We start from the raw sequence: 20,878 nt of genomic DNA, 5'->3' as shown, positions 1-20,878 counted from the left end.
GATTTTTTCTAATTAGAAAATGTCACTCTCATAGTTCTACAATATCAGTATTGTTAAACCAATTTATAAAAGATAAAATAAAACACTAAATACTAAAACACATTAACAGGTGTTTATCTATCTACGCTTAATACATTTTTATATTTTTTAAGTAATGTAAAGCACTTGTGTTATGGAAAATCAGAATTAACAAAGGTACCACAAACATCTGGACCCAAGACAACATAGAAAACTAATGAACTTTTACTACATTGACTCGACCGGGAATCGAACTCGGGACCTCGGAGTGGCGTACACATGTACACTGGGTACACTACTCGACGACGGAGGTCAACAGAACCAGATCATCAGAAATATATACTTGCTAATTGAATATTTAAAAGTGATTGTGCGTTTCTAGTTGAATTAAGTACATTTAAATAAAACTAATTATAACGGATGAATCGCGTATATTAATTATTTTTAAACATCCCGACGTTTCGAGCACTTTGCAGTGTTCGTGGTCACGGGTAGACACGAACACTGCAAAGTGCTCGAAACGTCGGGATGTTTAAAAATAATTAATATACGCGATTCATCCGTTATAATTAGTTTTATTTAAATGTGTAATAATCGCGAGAATTAAGTACAGTTTAATTTATATACATTATACATACTTGGTTTACTAAGTAAACAGCGGCATTGAACACGCATTGAGCAGTAACGTGACGCAAGCGAACGAGGGGGCAAATCGTGCCCAACTTGATAAAAGCAATGAATTACGAGACCATTATAGTACGACACAACTTAGATGTAGCATCGGCAAAATTCGTAAAACCGATCACATCCGAATTGAGTACGCCATCCCAAATTATCAATATTTATTTCTTATGTGAATATGATCTTTACACAAACGGAACTTGCAATATCATATGACCTAATATATTCGTCAAATTGACACGTCGACTTCCAGGTAGGATATATTAATTTAAATAATTGTATTAACTAACATAACTGTTTTTTTTTAAATGTTGAAAAAGAGTAACCACTGAGTTTCTTGCCGGTTCTTCTCAGTAGAATCTACTTTCCGAACCAGTGGTAGCTTCACTTAAATGTTAAATGACGATTCAAAAGTGCTTGTAAGGACCCACTTGAATAAAGTTTATTTTGATTTTGATTGAACTGACGCGAGAATCTATAGCGACGTATAGCGTAGAATGGCGCGATAGCTGTTTCTATTAGTTGTATAAATCGGCAGTAATCGGTTTTACGAATTTTGCCGATGCTACATCTAAGTTGTGTCGTAGTACACATTCCTATTATCTACCTACTTTCTAGGCTAATTGAGATTAAATTAAATATATGCGGTAATTGTTTAGCTAACTAAGCGATTTCTACTAATTGTAATTTATTACCGTACTTTTCTTTGCATTGATGGTTGCCTGATGTGCTTTCTTATCTTATCTATCTTTACATATAATAATATAAAATATTCTCTCCAATTTTGTCCGTCTCCCTGTCTGTCTTTCTGGCTAATCTCTAGAACGTCTGGACCGATTTTGACGGGACTTGCACTGGCAGATAGGTCATGAAATAAGGAGTAACTTAGGCTAGACCATTTTTTTTTAATTCAAACGCACATGAATTCGCGGCACAGCTAGATATATGACTATGTTTGTCTCTCCTCATAAGGGGTCTTGGAGCATAATTCATGGATCCTTAGATTGAGTATATGCAGAATTTGAATCAGTAAAAGTAATAAGTTTTTCTTTACAACTGATCACATATGAAATTATGTTCAAAGGTATATAAGACTTTTTCTACCTGAACTGTGTCAAAAAAATAATGTCCCCAAATTAGACGGTTAGAAAATTTATCGGCCTAGATATCATCTGCTAATAATAAATCCACATCTGCGGAATCAATTACGTCATGGCTGGGTTCATTGATTGATTGATTTACGTCATTTGTTATTCTTAAATTATTCTATGTATTTGTTTATTTCTGAAACCAAATATTTGGCTTTCTAGCATAGAATCATCAATTCCATATTAAAATCAAAATATACTCTTAGCGTATATTTGATGTTAAAGGACCTCCGCTCCTGTTGTTTCTTTACACACTGAACTCTTTGTGTTATAATTAAAGACGAGGAAGAACAAAATCTCTTTCCATATTACATCAATTCTCATTTTTATAAATAAAAAAAAACTGTGATAATTTCTAAAAATTTTGTGGATGAGCCAAAAAACTAGCATTTATTGATAAAGTATATACTTACTATATATATTTACTATATATATAATTATAATATAAGAATCTAATAAAAAAATCTAAATTTCACTAAAGCTACAATTATAAGCTCAAAATATTGATTTCCAATCAATAAAAGCAGACACATTCTGAATTAATATAAATTAATTTCATCTAATGATACACAGAAACAAAATTAATGGCATAATAAAATACATGATAAAGAACTCTTTGAACTGTAAGAGATAACTAATTATTTATATCCAATTTCTTGTACATTGAATGTACTAAAATGTATCGGAATGAAAGTAAGCAGGCACGGGTTCTATTCTCGGTGCATTCCTGGAGCTAAACAAGGAATTGTTTTAAATCTGGACCGAGAGCACGTTGCCACTTGTGCAGGGTTAAGTGGAATTCAAACCAATTTAAAATAAACTGTTTTTTCTTTGGCATGCATACTTAAATACGTACGCAAATAGGGGGAAGCAGGAGACCAGTACAGCAGTGGTTTCCAGATAAGAAAAGATTACGAATTGCATCATATTATCTCGTTGCAAATATGTCTCATTTAAGCTATAAAACTGAAATTACCCAATATAAGATTCTAAATTAATGGATATTTTTATAACTAGTAAAACAAATTGAAGTAACAGGCTGTAAATTTCCCACTGCTGGGCTAAAGCCCCCCCGCCTCCATTAAGGAGAGGGTTTGATGGAATGCATATGTGGCAGTATTTCGATAAAATTAGACACATGCAGGTTTCCTCACGATGTTTTCCTTCACCGCCGAGCACGAGATGAATTATAAGCACAAATTAAGCACATATGTATAGTGGTGCTTGCCTGGGCTAGAACTCGCAATCATCGGTTAAGTACACGCGTTCTAACCACTGGGCCATCTCAGCTCCGATTTAGAAACAAGTATTTAAAAAGGGATATTCGTGGACGAGACGTTCGTAGAAGTCAAAATATCCACCAAATAAAAATAAAAAAACATGGTAAATAACCCGTTCTAAATACCTGCAGTATTTTGTCAATGTTTTATTATTGTAGAAATGTCTGGAAAATGCGCAAATTCCAATAGTTGGTCACCACATAGACCATAGACATAGTACTTTAAGTAATATTAATCATTTCATACATCACAGATGCTCCACCATTTTTGAGAAGCTATGTCCCTTGTATAATTATACTGATGTACACCATTCGAACTAGTATACAACAACACTAAGTATGCTACTTGGCAGTACAATAAGCGCAGAATGGTTGCATACCTATGTATTAAGCCTATGCTTCCATAGAGACATATCCCTACCACCAAGTGAGCCACCGCTAATATTAGCTTTCGTAATGGGCGTGTTATTTAATCGGGGATTAACCGAAATGCCGTAACATAGAGTAAATTTCAAACCCGAATTAAATATATTTTATACGTATTTAACCCAGTTCAGTTGCGACTTGTCTAATAAAATTATTATAAAGGAAAAATGCAAATTAAATTTCTATATTCAACACACAAGCATTCACTTATTGATTGGCAAGCTGATCTGAGAAGAACCGGCGAAAGAAACTCAGCATATTTACAAATGTATCAGAATATCTCAAAACGCTTGGCCCTTGGAGTAGTGGTGAAAATGCTTCATCAAAAGTACAACACCTCGCCTCATTGCCTCCACTGGTGACAGGAGGGCTGGTTCGTTTTTTGCCCAGAGGATCGGAATTGCGATTCAACGGGGAAATGCTGCTAGCATTCTTGCCACCATTCCACGCGTTCAAGATTTATACAGTAACTAGTTTTAGTTCATCTTTGTATATATTTAAGCATTTAATGTTATTAATGTGTTTAACTCATGTTAATAAACTATAATACTATGAATATCTCAGAATGTATATTATGACTGAATGATGACTATATAATTGACCTCATGTGAGAAACAAATTTATTTAATCTGTACGAATATGTATGAATTAAATATAAAATTTAATTTTTATAATTATAACACCAATTTTAATCGGTAAAAAGAGTAACTGCCGATTTTTTGTAGTGTCTTTTTTGTAGTAATGACATTTTACCTGTAGAACCATAGAACCCGTAGTGGTAGCTTTACTTTGAAATAATCTTATTATATTATTAAATTAGTTCTAATCATTCAAATCTATAAATAAAAGATTATTAAATAAGAGATTGATAAAGAAATCTCAGAAACTATAAACACCTACAAACTTGAGATTTGGCAGAAAGGTTCCTTATTGGGTGTGTTGAGTTTCATAAAATCTAGGGGATTTTATGAAACTCCATCCCTAAGATGGTAAAACTAAGTTTGAAAATTTGTAATAAATAAATTACGTGCGTGTAAAGATGGAGATTCAGCTAGTAGATCATATTTTTATTGATGAACATTTTCCTCAGGACTTGGAGCAAGACCTTGGTGATGGAGATTACGCTAACGATGTCGGCGAAGAGTGGGATCCATTGGAAGAAGACAGCAGCTCCACCAGCAGGCCTCTCCTTGGGATCACACCTTCAGCCTTCACCAGACTAGACGTATCCAGACACACTACCCTCGATCCTGTCGCTGCTACTAATGAACGACCTAGGATTTTAGAAGATTGTAAGTCCTTACCTTTAAAATTAGAACTACAAAGCATGCTCTGGAGAACCTAGAACCTAGCTAGGTTCAAATTCTCAAGTCAAGCCATTTAAATTTGAAGAATTTATATCGAGAAAATTCACAAAATTTTCAACAGCAATCAGCAGTTTTGAATCTGAAAGCCATTTATTCTGTGTCTGATAACACCCTAGTCATATCGCCCATGTCGGATTATTTTCCATTATATACTAAATAAAATAACACAGAGTGCACCTTCGTTAACGTAGCCTCAAAAGGTTACACCAGTTTAGTATCCTCCCAAATCGAGATTAATTTATTTTCGGTCAGAAGAATACTATCTGATGAATTCTAGATTAATATTTTTTACAGGATAGATTTATTGACAGCCACGTACTGGAATATTTCTCTATGTCTTTTTACTCTGTGGACTTTTTACCTCAATCAAAATATATTGCTTTTATTTAAAATTTTACTCAATGTTTTTCCAGCTCATTCCACGGCAGAGGAGCGCGTGTTTTTACACAAAGGTGCCATAGCGAACATGCGCAACGTGGTCCACGCCGGCAAGTGTCTCACCCCGCAGCCGAGATGGCTCTCAGTGAGGAAGCTGGCACCAGCAGCGGATACTCTGTATGTATTCATTTTAAAATGCAAACGTATAATAAAAATACACTGTCTATATAAATATTTCATATACCAAAATAACATTTTTCTAAAAAAAATCCGTCTGTGTTTGTTCCGCCTAATCTCTGGAAAGGCTGGATCGATTTTGATGAGACTATCACTGGCAAATAGCTGATTTAATAAGGAGTAATTAAGCTGCAACAATATTTTTTTTGTATTTGCATAAAACATTTTTTGCATAAAGTTGTGGGCACAGGTAGTGGTGTAAAAAAATGAATTTGTAATTTTGTTACATATGGTCAGAATACTGTTACTTAGATAGATAATATTTTCCTGAATTAATTATCGATAGAAATGAACGTAGACAGAATAGCGAAGCGTTAGGTTAGGTTGGTTCCTTTAGACAATTGGAATAGCGAAGCGTTCTTAGACAATTGACGTGGTCGCACATGTAGGGCCGCAGCATTACACCGTGTAGGTAGTTGATCTTAAAATGAGATTGCGCTATTTATATATATTTCAGCTACATACCGCCGTGCGTGCAACTGCACCGCTGCGCTCCAGACTCGGGCTGTTGTTACGACGAGAGCCAAGTCTGCACGCCCGTCGATGGGAAATACGTCGCCTTATCTTTCTTCGTGAGTTCACATATATAAACATACTTATGTTGGTGTATATAATTGAAATGAATAGAATTCCATTTTCGAGCCGAGATGGCCCAGTGTTTAGAACGCGAAATCTCAAGCGATGGTCGCGGATTCAAACCCTTACAAGCACCACGTTTTTCATGTGCTTGATTTGTGTTTATAATTCATCTCGTGCTCGGCCTTGTAAGAAAACATCGTGAGGAAACCTGCATGTGAGAAGAGGCCTTAGCCCAGCAGTGGGAAATGTACAGGTTGTTAATGTAATGTATACAATGGAAATAAATACATTTCCTCACCGTTTAAACGCACACCATAAAAGTTGGTACACATATATGTATCTTTCCATGGAGGTCTACCCGTGACCACGAACACTGCAAAGTGCTCGAAACGTCGGGATGTTTTAAAAATAATTAATATACGCGATTCATCCGTTATAATTAGTTTTATTTAAAAGGTATGAATACTATCCAATTTCTTGTATGTATAATTTGGGCTGCAGTAGCAATAAGTATATGCGAACTTCTCGATGGCCATGATAATTGATAAACCAGTATATCCACAAACAACAATGTCATATTTACGTTTGAATATTTTTTTTAAAACTCTTTAACTACCATGCAAATATCACATGTTTCTATGTCAAATTTTGTATATATAAAAGATGCTATTATCCCAGCTGAGTGAGATCGATATTAATTGTTTGTTTCTTATCTTTATTTATTTAAAAGCATTTATTGAAAAACAAATACGCCTGTCCTACCATATTGCAATGAAAATACCTTTCTTAACATGCACTTATTTCTAAGTAATAAACCATCTCAGCCTATTCCGACGTAGTAGAGGATATAGGTCTTGAAACAAAATACATTGAATTTGAACCAAACAATACACTCTATTTAACTCACTTTGGCATATGATATATACTGAGCATCGTCTAAATGTTGACATTTCTCATTTTAATAATTCCAAAACGCAATCTATTTTGTAATATTACTTTAAGAGCATTACTTAAAAAAATGTCGGCGATTAATTACAATTATAATAGCTATATAAAATGACTATGGTTATATATACGCTTGAACCATTGGAACAGGGTTGTGTAACAAGCTCCAATATGTCTTTTAATGATGTTGCATTATTAAAAATATATTTGTATTATTTCCAGCTAAACCGAGCCGGTAGTAACGTGACACCCGCCAGGATATTATTCTACAACCACACTCGATGCGCTTGCGTCTCGAAAGAATCGCAACAGAGTACACCCAGAACGAAGATCTATCACAGAGACGAGAAAGAGATTGAAATAAGAGAGGAAAAGAACGAGAGTGTTTCGAAAGAAAGACAAAACGATTGGAGAGCGCCCACAGAAGAACCTAGATTAGAAAGAGACGAGGAGCAGACTTCTCCTCCTCAATTGAAAAGGTTAATTATTAAAATTATTTAATTTCTGTAATAAAAACTTTTTAGTAGAACAGTTATTATTAACTGTTTCATACAACCAACTATGGTTATTGACTAAATTAGCAACTCTGTCGCTAACTAAACTCGAGTCGAGATGGCCCACTGGTTAGAACGTGTGCATCTTAACCGATGATTGCGGGTTCAAACCCAGGCAAGCACCGCTGTTTCATGTGCTTAATTTGTCTTTATAATAAATCTCGTGCTCATCGGTGAAGGAAAACGTAGTGAGGAAACCTGCATGTGATAAATTTCATAGAAATTCTGCCACATGTGTATTCCACCAACCCGCATTGGAACAGCGTGGTGGAATATGTTCCGAACCTTCTCCTCAAAGGGAGAGGAGGCCTTTAGCCCAGCTAATTTAAGGGAATTTACAGGCTGTTGTTGTTGTAGCAACTCTGCAATTTAATTTAAATTATATAAATATTTTTTATAGATGCACCTGCCCAGCGCTGTTCAAGAATCGTATTAAAGATGGCATATGCTCCTGTGTTTGTGATTGGCCAGAAATAACTCGGAAACGCGAATGTCTCTCCCTAGCGAGGGGCAAGGAGCACTTCGGATTGAGGGACAGGGTATGCGTCTCACAGGGAGACTGTACGATGCCGACCTGCGAGTACGGACCCTACGAGAGAAGTTCTGGCAGATGTCCGTACAGACGATTCAAGAGAAGATTCCACTCTAGAAGATACCAGCGCGACAAAGTCTGATGCGTTACCGCTATCAGTAGACCTTACAAATTTTCCACTCGACATTTCAAAAATTAAATTTTCGTAACAGCTACAAAATAGATATACTAATAAGTAGATCTAAGTCACACAATTCCATAATTGTGACACCAGACAAGAGAGGAGGCTTATGTTGACAATATTTGAGACTGTAGGCAGGTTCTGTATTACACTGCCAACTCTGAAACCTATGATCGGTTTCCTGTCTGAATTTATGATGAAATGATAAGGAGAATCGTTTTTGAGTGGTAATCGATACATAATATAATAAATCGATTAGAATATAGACTGATAGTTGAAGAGCTGATGCAATTGAAGAATGCAACATGAATTATGAAGCAGCATTCAGACGTCTTCAGCGAAATCGGAATAAGGCCCTTTTTTCGATGTCACTTTTTCATTTAAATACTAGTCCATACAAAACATGCTTTGATAACTTTTAAGATTAATGTCTTATAGCTTTCGGTTGAAATTTTTGGTCCAATTTAATGAATGCGCCTAAAGAAATATCAAAATAGGTACTAAAATTTTCGTAAATATTGGACGTCATTGGCGACCGTTTAATAGGCTATTTGACTGGTTTTTAAAATCCATTTTAGATTATTTAGTAGAGGTTAGGAACTCAGTAAGTTGATTTTTTTTATTTCTAGTACAAATTAGCCGAATAATATCATATCAAAAATTCCATATTTAAATATTAAATACTTGGACAATATGGCGCTACAATGGGGTCCGTTACGTCACTTGCGTGTATTTAAATTTCTGGTACACAAATTAGTAGTAGTAGGCAAACAAGGTTAACAAGCAAGTGACTTCATCACATAAGCCAGGCCAATCACGTTTGTGTCACGTGACAAGCGTTTCAAGCATTTTTTTTTTATTTATGGATTTTGGAATAAATGAATTAGTATTTTCAACTTTCGTTACCAAATAACCACTTTTAAACTCATAATATACACTGATTACAATAATTGATACTTTATTTTTCGCATTGTCAAATAGCCTATTATTTTGGAGCCGATTAAAATTAACGCTATGCCTTGTAAGAAAATTGTTTAAAGTTGAAATATCAGACGAATGTATTTAATAATTCTCGTTACATAAAAAGTCAATTATAACATAGGTAAGGATAGTCTGTATAAATAAGAGGTATTATGTATAATAAAATAAAAAGTTTTTTTAACATCTGTTATTTATTAAGGCTTATGGAATATAGCCATATCTTCATGCTTCATCTTAAGAGGTGGATATACGTCATTGACCTTTCTCGACTGGGTGTTACCAATAAATATGACTCACGGAACCCTCACATCTGTTCCCTGTTATTGAAATAAAAAAGTGTAATGTATTAATTCATCAAAGCTCGACCCGAATTGATTAATTAGCGGACATAAGTATTACAGCGCGATATCGAATGCTCGTATCAAATCATCTTTAAAAATATTGAAAAATATTTCGTACAAAAGGAAGCCGAAGGTTTCCTTAGTATTTTATTATTTCATATCATATTATCTTATTTTTAATATTCTGATTTAAATTAAGAAAAAAAAATGTAGTAGAAGTCTCAAGACAAAAGGTAATCATTTATTCAGAGGGTACTTCGCGTATTTATTTCTATCACTTCTAATAGTTTTATAGGTCTTTGGAGGAGAACAAATCCTATAGCCTAATATAAAAAAAGTTATCAATGTAACTCCATCGTAGTCTTTTCACGTATATCCACGCTTATGGATTGCTTATGCAAGCTATGTATTACGATAGTCAACAAATACTAATTCAGTTTTACGTTATACGGTAGCCAAATTACTTTTATTTAATGCACAATATAATTATTATTAAACAAATTATGTATTTCCCCTTTTTTTAGAAATAATATTATTCATTAAATTTGGAATTTTACAAACACTATATATATTCATTGAGAACACCTTTTATAAAACACGTATATTATGTATTTCATAAGCGTAACATTGCTTATCCTATTCGGATATACAAGATTAAATGCTATATTATTTAAGTGCCATAATAATTAATGAATAAAAAATAAATGTATTTGTACTCACAAAAGGAAATGCATCCATTCTAACGCTTTCTCCTATCCACGTACCTTTCCTTTTTTTGTATTCAATATAACTTAATATAATATTTACACCTACTTACATTTAAGTCGATATAAGTTGTAAATAAATCATTTATTAAAAAAACATTCTTTTAATTTTTATGACAACCTAATCAATTATATATATTAAAAAAAAATAATGATAAATATTTTTTTAAGAAGATATTTAAGTCCTATGAGAGGGAAGGCGGATTGGCAAATGTGCCATCTAATGGTATGTGGTCACACATAGAGATCGGTACTTTTTTATTATTAATCATAACTCATATTATTAATATGCAACTTATCTTGGAAACTAAGATTATGACTGTAGTTATAGTACGACACAACTTAGATGTAGCATCGGCAAAATTCGTAAAACCGATCACATCCGAATTAAATAAAATACGCCATCCCAAATTATCAATATTTATTTCTTATGTGAATATGATCTTTACACAAACGTAATAACTTGTAATATAAGATGACCTTATATATTCGTCAATTTGACACGTCGACATGATTGAACTGACGCCAGAATCTATAGCGACGAATAGCGTCGAATGGCGCGATAGGGAGCTGTTTCTATTGGTTGTGTGAATCGGTAGTAACCGGTTTTATTCAATTGCAGATGCTACATCTAAGTTGTGTCAACAATAATAAGTATTCCTATTTTGCGGTAGATTTGCTGATGACTGACTGAGGGTAGGTAACCCTTGCACACATCCGCAACAAATAAAATAGCTACAAAAACACCTTCAAAGTATCTCCTATTAACATCATCCAGTAGACAGAGATCTCTATACCTGCAGAATGTATGACATAAGGCAAATGCTGCTACATTTAATCTGAAACTTACGAGTTTGCTCACGTCATGAATAATTACTATAAATTAAGAACACATGTTTGGTGTAAGTATTTATTTTAAAACTATAATCATTTTGCTTGTAACAAATATAATGAATTAAACTAAATGAATCACATTTATAAGTAAAAATAACAGTATCGTCAATTATCACATTGGGTTAAGTGGCCAGCGTGCAGAGTAAGGCGGTTCCTCGTTTGACCCAGAAGTCGGAGGTTTCCTTGCCAGAATGGAGGTCGACGGCCACCACGAAAGCGCCCATGCGCAGGGGGTAGTAGTAACACGGACAGACGTAGCGATCTACAAAACGTTTTTATAAATGCCAAATCTTACTACTTACGTATTCATGATTAATAAGTACAGTTTCTGAAACTCTCCTTAAAGACAGATTTATTAATTTGCTTTCTATCTGAATTGTCATTGGTTGATGTTAGCCGATGACGTAATAGGCGACCAATGAGCGTTCAGTATTTAATCAGATTAGTAGATTGTGCATCTGCATCCCACAACTGCGGAAGTTCCGCATCAATCGATGCGGAGTTAGATGCGGATGTCGCACAAGACGTACAACCCATTGTTCAATAATGCGGGTTTGATTTACAAATCTCTGCGTAACAGACTTGACAAGGAAAAAGCGACAATGTTGCTTTTGATTGAGTATAATGCTCCAAATTTTTTATGCCTGCTGCTAATAAATAAAACATAAAAATCCATTCTATTTTTGTAAAAAATCAATCTAAATTCGCATCCGGGGATATAAAAAATGCATCCGCATCATCCCTAGTTCATAGTAAGACAAGACAAATATAGTATGAAGTTAAAGAATAGGCTAATGGACTGGTTTTTAAAATCCATTCTATATTATTTAGTAGAAGTCAAGGAACCCAGTAAAAGTTGTGTTTTTTATTTCTAGTACATATTTGCCGAAAAATATCATATTAAAAATTCCATAATTGAATGTAATGCAAAATGCATTTCTATTTATGGATTTTTGAATAAATTAAGTACTATTTTCAACTTTCGTTAGTAAGTTTTTTAAACTCATAATATGCACTGATTACAGTAATTCACAATTTATTTTTCGCATTGTCAAATAGCCTATCGAAGTTTAGAACTTACTCCTCAGCCGCCTGCCCGTTGATCGCACTGGCTTGAAATGTATGGGCGTCATGGGGAAGACGAGCTGCATCGGCAGCGGCTCCTGCAAATGTCCATCTTTGCGGAACCAACTAGCTCCTTCCAAATACAAGCCCCTGAATGAAACCGAATGTAATGTTAATGATATCATAATAAGGTAATGCTTTATAAAGCGCTTCTTACTTAAATAAAATGGGTCTATATAAGAGGTAGGAGGAGAGGTAGGAGAGTAAGGACAAATATAGGTCATTTTATCCTGTAGTCGGATTCAAGAGACACATTGAAGTAGTCAAATAAAATGTACATTTTACTGTTCACTGTTTTATGAGCATTAAAATATTTGCGGTAATCGAAGGTCACATCATCATGTTTGTACGAAGAATTTGTGTTAGTGTATACGGAAAATATTTACTTTAAAAGATGCTACTAGACCAATTTGACGTACTAATATAAAAAAATGATAGGCAGTTCTGTTGCGATTCCGAACAATTTTGCCATTTTAGATTATGTTGTATAAAACGAATTTGAGATGTATCAAGTTATTTTTGTATTTATTTGTAACGTCAATAATATGAAGATTGAATGTGTGACCTGATATAAACACCGCCATCTCTCGGCGGACGAACGAAGGCGGTTTCCTCCAACGGCATCACGTTGAACTCCCAGCACAGAGTGTCGATCGGCCAGCCCTCGCCGCGGGCCGTGGTCTAGCAGAGAGTCGTAAAAGTTATATTATATTGTCATGTTAAAAGACAAGCAACGACAATAACGAAAATGTAAATAAACTCTAAGTAAAGCAAGTTAAGAGAGGTTGGCCGTTATAGACCGGGATATGATAATGACAAAATATTTGGTCATTTGTACCAGTATGGCGGTTCTTCAGGGGTCTAATCACGTAAAAGCCAAAAAGAAAATGATGGTCGTAGCGCTCGCACTGGCGGCCCACTAAGGCCCCAAAAAGTGCTGCCATACTTGAAATACTTAATTATTTAACACCTTTTTTAAATACGACTGTGAAACACATAAAATAATTTTTTACATCATGGTATCATTATAGTCTCGTCATTTGGATGCAATTGTACGTAAAAAAGTTATTACAGATTGTATACATGGGGCGGATGACTGTTGGGACTTGAGCTAAAAGGCGAAAAAGAAAAACAAAATTGGATGATTTGTACCAGTATGGCATTTAGATTTTTAGAAATTATACGATACAATGTGACCATTATTATATTTGCCATACTTGTAGTAGAGGGAAAAAGTGGCGCCATACTTCATCAAAGATCAGGTTTTTATCTTTCGACATGTTTTCAAGGTACAAGACATAAAATCATTTGTTACAGTATGGCATCATCATATTTGGTTCATTTGGATAAAATTTAACCTAAAAAAAATAATCCCATGCTATAACTATATTATACAACATAACATCTGCTTATAAGGCAAGATTGCCGCCATCTAGGTGTTTGAAACTTTGTATTTATATTCGTTAAACCTCAAACTTACAGAAAGAATTACGAATAAAATCTTAGGATTTTGAAAAAATATTGTTCACATTCGCCGCCTCCCACAGGTATGGCATTATCAGACTTCTATTTATGATCATACAGGGAACTGTTAAAAAAAGTTTCAGGGTGGTACAAATCGTTTGGCGATAAAAAAAAAATTACTCCTTTGCAGTGGTATGGCGGCCATTGGGAACAGTCGGAAAAGTATGGCAAGGTGATTTTCGTGAATGGCTACTCGACGATAATTAGCTATGCAAAAATTAGCCTGGTACAAATGGTTGAATTGTTCTATTCAAATTAAGACATTCGCGTCGGTATGGCGGGCTGTAAGCCACACCCGAGAAGTATGGCATTACGCTACCGCCTTCTTCTTTTTTTTCGACTATCTGAAAATACAAGCATTGTTGTGGAACAAATCGTTCGACAATCGTTATTTTTCCGACGCGTTCGGTTAATGCCCACGCGACTGGGCCGCCGGTGCGAGCGCTATGACCATCATTTTCCTTTTTGCCTTTACGTGATTAGACCTCTGAAGAACCACCATACATAAATGACCAAATATTTTGTCATTATCATCTCCCGGTCTATTAGTGAGGGACTTCTTGTATGCTCGATGAAATGTGGAGTACGTCCTAGATGCAGTTGACTAAATGCTAATATCGTGCTAGCTACCTTAATCTTAAGCTGAGAAATGAAGAAGCAGCACAGCGCGGGCGACGCGCGCTAGAGAGAGACGGAAAGAGGCAGACCTGCATGACGGCGGTGAGGAAGCCCGTGGGCGCGACGAGCGCGGGCAGCCAGCACAGCGCGGGCGGCGCGCGCTAGAGAGAGAGAGACGGAGAGAGGCAGACCTGCATGACGGCGGTGAGGAAGCCCGTGGGCGCGACGAGCGCGGGCAGCCAGCACAGCGCGGGCGGCGCGCGCTAGAGAGAGAGAGACGGAGAGAGGCAGACCTGCATGACGGCGGTGAGGAAGCCCGTGGGCGCGACGAGCGCGGGCAGCCAGCACAGCGCGGGCGGCGCGCGCTAGAGAGAGAGAGACGGAGAGAGGCAGACCTGCATGACGGCGGTGAGGAAGCCCGTGGGCGCGACGAGCGCGGGCAGCCAGCACAGCGCGGGCGGCGCGCGCTAGAGAGAGAGAGACGGAGAGAGGCAGACCTGCATGACGGCGGTGAGGAAGCCCGTGGGCGCGACGAGCGCGGGCAGCCAGCACAGCGCGGGCGGCGCGCGCTAGAGAGAGAGAGACGGAGAGAGGCAGACCTGCATGACGGCGGTGAGGAAGCCCGTGGGCGCGACGAGCGCGGGCAGCCAGCACAGCGCGGGCGGCGCGCGCTAGAGAGAGAGAGACGGAGAGAGGCAGACCTGCATGACGGCGGTGAGGAAGCCCGTGGGCGCGACGAGCGCGGGCAGCCAGCACAGCGCGGGCGGCGCGCGCTAGAGAGAGAGAGACGGAGAGAGGCAGACCTGCATGACGGCGGTGAGGAAGCCCGTGGGCGCGACGAGCGCGGGCAGCCAGCACAGCGCGGGCGGCGCGCGCTAGAGAGAGAGAGACGGAGAGAGGCAGACCTGCATGACGGCGGTGAGGAAGCCCGTGGGCGCGACGAGCGCGGGCAGCCAGCACAGCGCGGGCGGCGCGCGCTAGAGAGAGAGAGACGGAGAGAGGCAGACCTGCATGACGGCGGTGAGGAAGCCCGTGGGCGCGACGAGCGCGGGCAGCCAGCACAGCGCGGGCGGCGCGCGCTAGAGAGAGAGAGACGGAGAGAGGCAGACCTGCATGACGGCGGTGAGGAAGCCCGTGGGCGCGACGAGCGCGGGCAGCCAGCACAGCGCGGGCGGCGCGCGCTAGAGAGAGAGAGACGGAGAGAGGCAGACCTGCATGACGGCGGTGAGGAAGCCCGTGGGCGCGACGAGCGCGGGCAGCCAGCACAGCGCGGGCGGCGCGCGCTAGAGAGAGAGAGACGGAGAGAGGCAGACCTGCATGACGGCGGTGAGGAAGCCCGTGGGCGCGACGAGCGCGGGCAGCCAGCACAGCGCGGGCGGCGCGCGCTAGAGAGAGAGAGACGGAGAGAGGCAGACCTGCATGACGGCGGTGAGGAAGCCCGTGGGCGCGACGAGCGCGGGCAGCCAGCACAGCGCGGGCGGCGCGCGCTAGAGAGAGAGAGACGGAGAGAGGCAGACCTGCATGACGGCGGTGAGGAAGCCCGTGGGCGCGACGAGCGCGGGCAGCCAGCACAGCGCGGGCGGCGCGCGCTAGAGAGAGAGAGACGGAGAGAGGCAGACCTGCATGACGGCGGTGAGGAAGCCCGTGGGCGCGACGAGCGCGGGCAGCCAGCACAGCGCGGGCGGCGCGCGCGGGGCGCCGGCCCACGCCGACAGGTGCCCGCCGCGCAGCGATAGCTCGCGGCACCACGCGCCCAGGGGCTTCAGTGACGGCCGACCTGACACACGCGGAGCCACGCTTATCTTTCCATACTTGTTGCTTTCGTTTTTTGGAATAACCGTTCTTTATTTTTTTATTGTCATGAAACACTAAACATAGGTGTAAAACGTTAGGCATTTGGTATACGAACGGTGTATCTTCGTGTGAGTGACAAGTCAATTTGACGTTTTAAACTAACCCTTTTGCCAAAACCCAGGTACCCTGCCCTCAAAGATACAAGAGTACATGGTCTCTAGTATTTCCGACATTATCACCAGACCTTCGATTGCACGACGTAGTTCCTGTGGTAAAACATTTTTCAGTTAATTTTCACCGTATGGGGTCTTAAATTATCATTCAGATGAAAATTATCATTTGGAATCATCTGCAATTCAAATAACAGCATTTCGAAGAAGTTAGCCCTCCAAATTTCTTTCGATGAACGTCCCTTAAAATCAATATTTTACTATCATTTTCTCTGTAAGTACAAAGTACTAGTAAAACACCAGGAACAATTAATACCTACTATAAAATGTCCTATCATAAAAAGTAAAACACAACATGGGATAAAACGTTATGAATAATTCGAAACGAGATATTAAAAAAAAATTAAGGAATATTCGGTTATAAAACTTAAACAAAAAAAATATTAACTAACCGTGGTCGAATACCACTGTACTAATGAAAACTCACTCATAAATACATTTTAGAATAAGCGAGGACAAAACTGTCCCTTTTTTAAGCAAACGATGATCAGAAGAAAGTTAGATTTCAACACTTTAATACCTATATCTGGTTTTTAGGATTATTTTATTGTAAAAGCGACAAGATATTTAGATTTTGTTATCAAATTTAATACCCCATCAAAACTGAAATGTAGTCCATTTCCAATTTAAAATGACGAATCTAATAGTTTTATGGATTACGGTCGAGTTCCGACCACTAATGTAATAGCAAATAAGTTTACATTCAGATAAATAGTCGCAGTAGACACTTGTGCCTCACCTGAAGACCGGCGACTATGTTTCCAATGAGCACGTTGTAATATCCGATCTCCTGCAGCAGCGACACGCACATCGGCATCACGATCTCCGGGCCCATCATCCGCTCCGTGGTCTCCACGTCGATGCGATTCGGCAGCTTCGACAGCATCTCCGCTGCGAGCTCGTCCACCTTGATTCATTGGATGCCGATGAAGAAAGAAAGAAAGAAAGAAAGAAAGAAAGAAAGAAAGAAAGAAAGAAAGAAAGAAAGAAAGAAAGAAAGAAAGAAAGAAAGAAAGAAAGAAAGAAAGAAAGAAAGAAAGAAAGAAAGAAAGAAAGAAAGAAAGAAAGAAAGAAAGAAAGAAAGAAAGAAAGAAAGAAAGAAAGAAAGAAAGAAAGAAAGAAAGAAAGAAGGAAAGAAAGAAAGAAAGAAAGAAAGAAAGAAAGAAAGAAAGAAAGAAAGAAAGAAAGAAAGAAAGAAAGAAAGAAATGTTTATTAGGATACAGTACATAATAAAAGAATAAGAAGTATAAAAATTTAAAACAAAAGGAAGAAAAAACAACAAAAAAATATAAACATATTAACTAACTATAACTACTTGCTATCTTAATATACAAAAAAAAATCAACAACAATACAAAACAATACAATGATGCTTAACGTGTCCTAAAAGGTGTACCATTCAGCTTCCAAGTTGGGTTCCAAGAACCCAACGCTGATTTTCAATGGTAACCTGTGTGGTTGTAACGGACTGTGACAATATATGATAATAAATTATAAAAATAAAAAATAAAAAAAAACTACTATTTGAATGTACATACAATATACACATAATAACAATATATAACTATAAATATATAAATACATACATATTTTATAGTATTACGAGCGACGTATTACATATCTCATGATATTCTGGATGATTTTCTAATCTTCCAAGTTGCAACTCCATAATGTTATTAGTGTGATTTGATTTTTGAACAGGATGTTGTTATAGAATATAATTTAAATTATCAATGTTCATAAAGCTACTGAATTGAAAAAAAAACTCGCTTTGACGTTAATCACAAACTCTAGAACGAAACTTGACTCAACAACAGTTATCAAGATGGCGGAAAGTAAAGATTTATGAGACTAAGAAGATTGGAAGATTGAAGACTTGATCTTAAAGATTCAATAAACAATTTATTTCAACTTCAACCTACAATAATTCTAAGGAAACATGCTTTAAATCGACTTTTATGTACTGCTTTCTAAGTTAAATATTCCGAATGGTTACATGTATGGAATGTTTACCTTTTGATCTTCCCCGCCTCCCCCGCCACCGCCCCCAGTCGATGCCAACGCGAAAAGAGTCAAACACATGATCCGAGCATCCTAAACGAAAAACCAAAACAATTATAGAAGGCCAGTATAATTTTTTTTAAGCTTTTCATAACATTTAATGACAACAACAACAACAGTCTGTAAATTTCCCACTGCTACACATGTGGCAGAATTTCTATAGAATTTCTATGCAATTAGACACATGCAGATTTCCTCACGATCTTTTCCTTCACCGCCGAGCTCGAGATGAATTATAAACACAAATTAAGCACATGAATATTCAGCAGTGCTTTCCTGGGTTTAAACCCGCAATCATCGGAGAAGATGCACGTGTTCTAACCACTGGGCCATCTTGGCTCAACATTTGATGAAGTTTTTAATAATTTACTTGTGCCAATGTAGCGACGTCAGCCGAGGCGTGTTGTCCCACTGACTCAGCGCGTTCGGCGGCCGGCAATAGATCAAGGAAGTCTCGATACGACTCCAGGCTGCCATCACGGGGAATATGGTACGAGGGTATGCTCGATAGTCTAAGTGACAAGGAATACTGATATTGGTGTGACGTAAACATTAGCAGATATTACCGTAAACAAAAATGATATGTATGACAACTATTAACCCTTTAGTAAAGGAAAAAACCGTAACGTAAACAGTCTCCCATTAAGGAGTGGGTGTGGAACATATTCCACCACGCTGTTCCAATGCGGGTTAATGGAATGCACATGTAATGTAACAGCCTCTAAATTTCCCACTGCTGGGCCAATTGCCTCCCCTACGTTAAGGAGAGAATTTGGAACATATTCCACCATGCTGTTCCCTTTCCATTTCGTGGAATACACATGTGGCAGAATTTCGATGAAATTAAACACATGCAGTTTTCCTCACGATGTTTTCCTTCACCGCCGAGCACGAGATGAATTATAAACACAAATTAAGCACATATATATAGTGGTGCTTGCCTGGATTTGAACCCGAAATCATCGGTTAAGATGCACGTGTCCAACCACTGGGCCGTATCAGTTCATTGAACCTATAGCCTATTCAATTCTAAGAAGGATTAGAGATACAGACTGTATCTGTACGTATTTGCTAACAGTATCATTTACTAATTGTCCAGCTATATATTTTACTTCCAAATCTCCGACAGTAGCTTGGTCATGACATTCAAAGTGGAAGCTCTCGACCAACGATGTCCCATGAGTTCGATATCAAACATTATTTATTTTACTTTCGTCCCATTGTGTTCGGAAAATATTACATCTTTATATAAACAAACACTAAACTCAATGTTTAATAACAATAAAATAAATAACCTATGCTTTTGTACTAAATAAAAAAATGCACACGAATGTACGTAAAAAATCTTTTTTTAACTCCGATAAATATGTGGATAAAATAAACAAGTGTCCAAATACCTATAAAATGGCGTATCCAGCGCCTCCTCACAGAAGAACTGGTTGATGTAGGCGATGAGAACGCGTTTATCCCAGTCGTCAGTAATATGCCCTCCGTAGTTGATGATGGCGAAGAGATACCTGAGTGCGTCCCACGGCACCTCATCATACTCCTCTAAATAATTTGCAAGCAGATTATCTGAAACCTAAACAAAAACTTAGCCCACTCTCCGTCAGCATAAAATATCTCGAATCTATACATATAATAAAATTGGAGTGTCTGTTTGTCATATTAAAATAGTCCTTTTTTACTCAATGCATACGTATGCAACATAACGTATACACGGTATATATAACAAAATTACATTTTATACAATTTTTGTTTGTCTGTCTGTTTGTTCCAGCTAATCTCTGGAACGGCTGGACCGATTTTGACGGGATTTTCACTGGCAGATAACTGATATAATAAGGAGTAACTTAGGATACCATTTTTTTTTGGTAAATTCATACGCGTACAAGGTCGCGAACAGAGCTTGTCTTTCATAAACTTTAACTTGATGGTAGGGTTGCAAGCCCGTCTGGGTAGGTACCAACCACTTATCAGATATTCTACCGCCAAACAACAGTTCTCAGTATTGTTGGTTTCTGATTTGAAAGATGAGTGAGCCAGTGCAACTAGAGGCCCAACGGAAATACCACCTTAGTTTCCAAGGTTGGTGGCGTATTGGCGATGCAAGAAATGGTTACTATTTCTTACAGCACCATTGTCTGTGACCATTTGTAATCACTTACCATCAGGTGGACAATATCGTCCGTCAACCTATACCATAAAATATTCGAATATA

General features: G+C 38.1%; 2 protein-coding genes across 2 annotated transcripts in view; one reads left to right on the top strand and one right to left on the bottom strand.

The window, feature by feature from the left end:
• LOC124532042 overlaps positions 1-8,624 on the top strand; it is a 43,464-nt gene extending 34,840 nt beyond the window's left edge. Inside the window, exons 2-6 of the mRNA XM_047106668.1 lie at positions 4,643-4,844; positions 5,333-5,474; positions 5,992-6,106; positions 7,281-7,537; positions 8,013-8,624. Coding sequence (XP_046962624.1) covers positions 4,643-4,844; positions 5,333-5,474; positions 5,992-6,106; positions 7,281-7,537; positions 8,013-8,286 — 990 coding nt within the window. The 3' untranslated portion in view covers positions 8,287-8,624. The remainder of the gene's footprint in view (positions 1-4,642; positions 4,845-5,332; positions 5,475-5,991; positions 6,107-7,280; positions 7,538-8,012) is intronic.
• Positions 8,625-11,412: 2,788 nt separating this feature from the next.
• The window catches only part of LOC124531800 (dynein axonemal heavy chain 2), a 58,838-nt gene continuing 49,372 nt past the window's right edge, over positions 11,413-20,878 (bottom strand). The window contains exons 72-80 of the mRNA XM_047106327.1: positions 20,055-20,239; positions 19,028-19,169; positions 18,610-18,690; positions 17,336-17,503; positions 16,530-16,632; positions 16,192-16,349; positions 12,996-13,111; positions 12,387-12,520; positions 11,413-11,567 (exon numbers count right to left, since the gene is read on the bottom strand). Of these exons, the coding sequence (XP_046962283.1) occupies positions 11,428-11,567; positions 12,387-12,520; positions 12,996-13,111; positions 16,192-16,349; positions 16,530-16,632; positions 17,336-17,503; positions 18,610-18,690; positions 19,028-19,169; positions 20,055-20,239 (1,227 nt within the window). The 3' untranslated portion in view covers positions 11,413-11,427. The remainder of the gene's footprint in view (positions 11,568-12,386; positions 12,521-12,995; positions 13,112-16,191; positions 16,350-16,529; positions 16,633-17,335; positions 17,504-18,609; positions 18,691-19,027; positions 19,170-20,054; positions 20,240-20,878) is intronic.

This window comes from Vanessa cardui, chromosome 8 (genome assembly GCF_905220365.1).
Source record: "Vanessa cardui chromosome 8, ilVanCard2.1, whole genome shotgun sequence".
NCBI classification, from domain to species: Eukaryota; Metazoa; Arthropoda; class Insecta; order Lepidoptera; family Nymphalidae; genus Vanessa; species Vanessa cardui.
The sequence above is the reverse complement of the archived record's forward strand: the minus strand, read 5'-3'. Positions and strand labels throughout refer to the sequence as shown.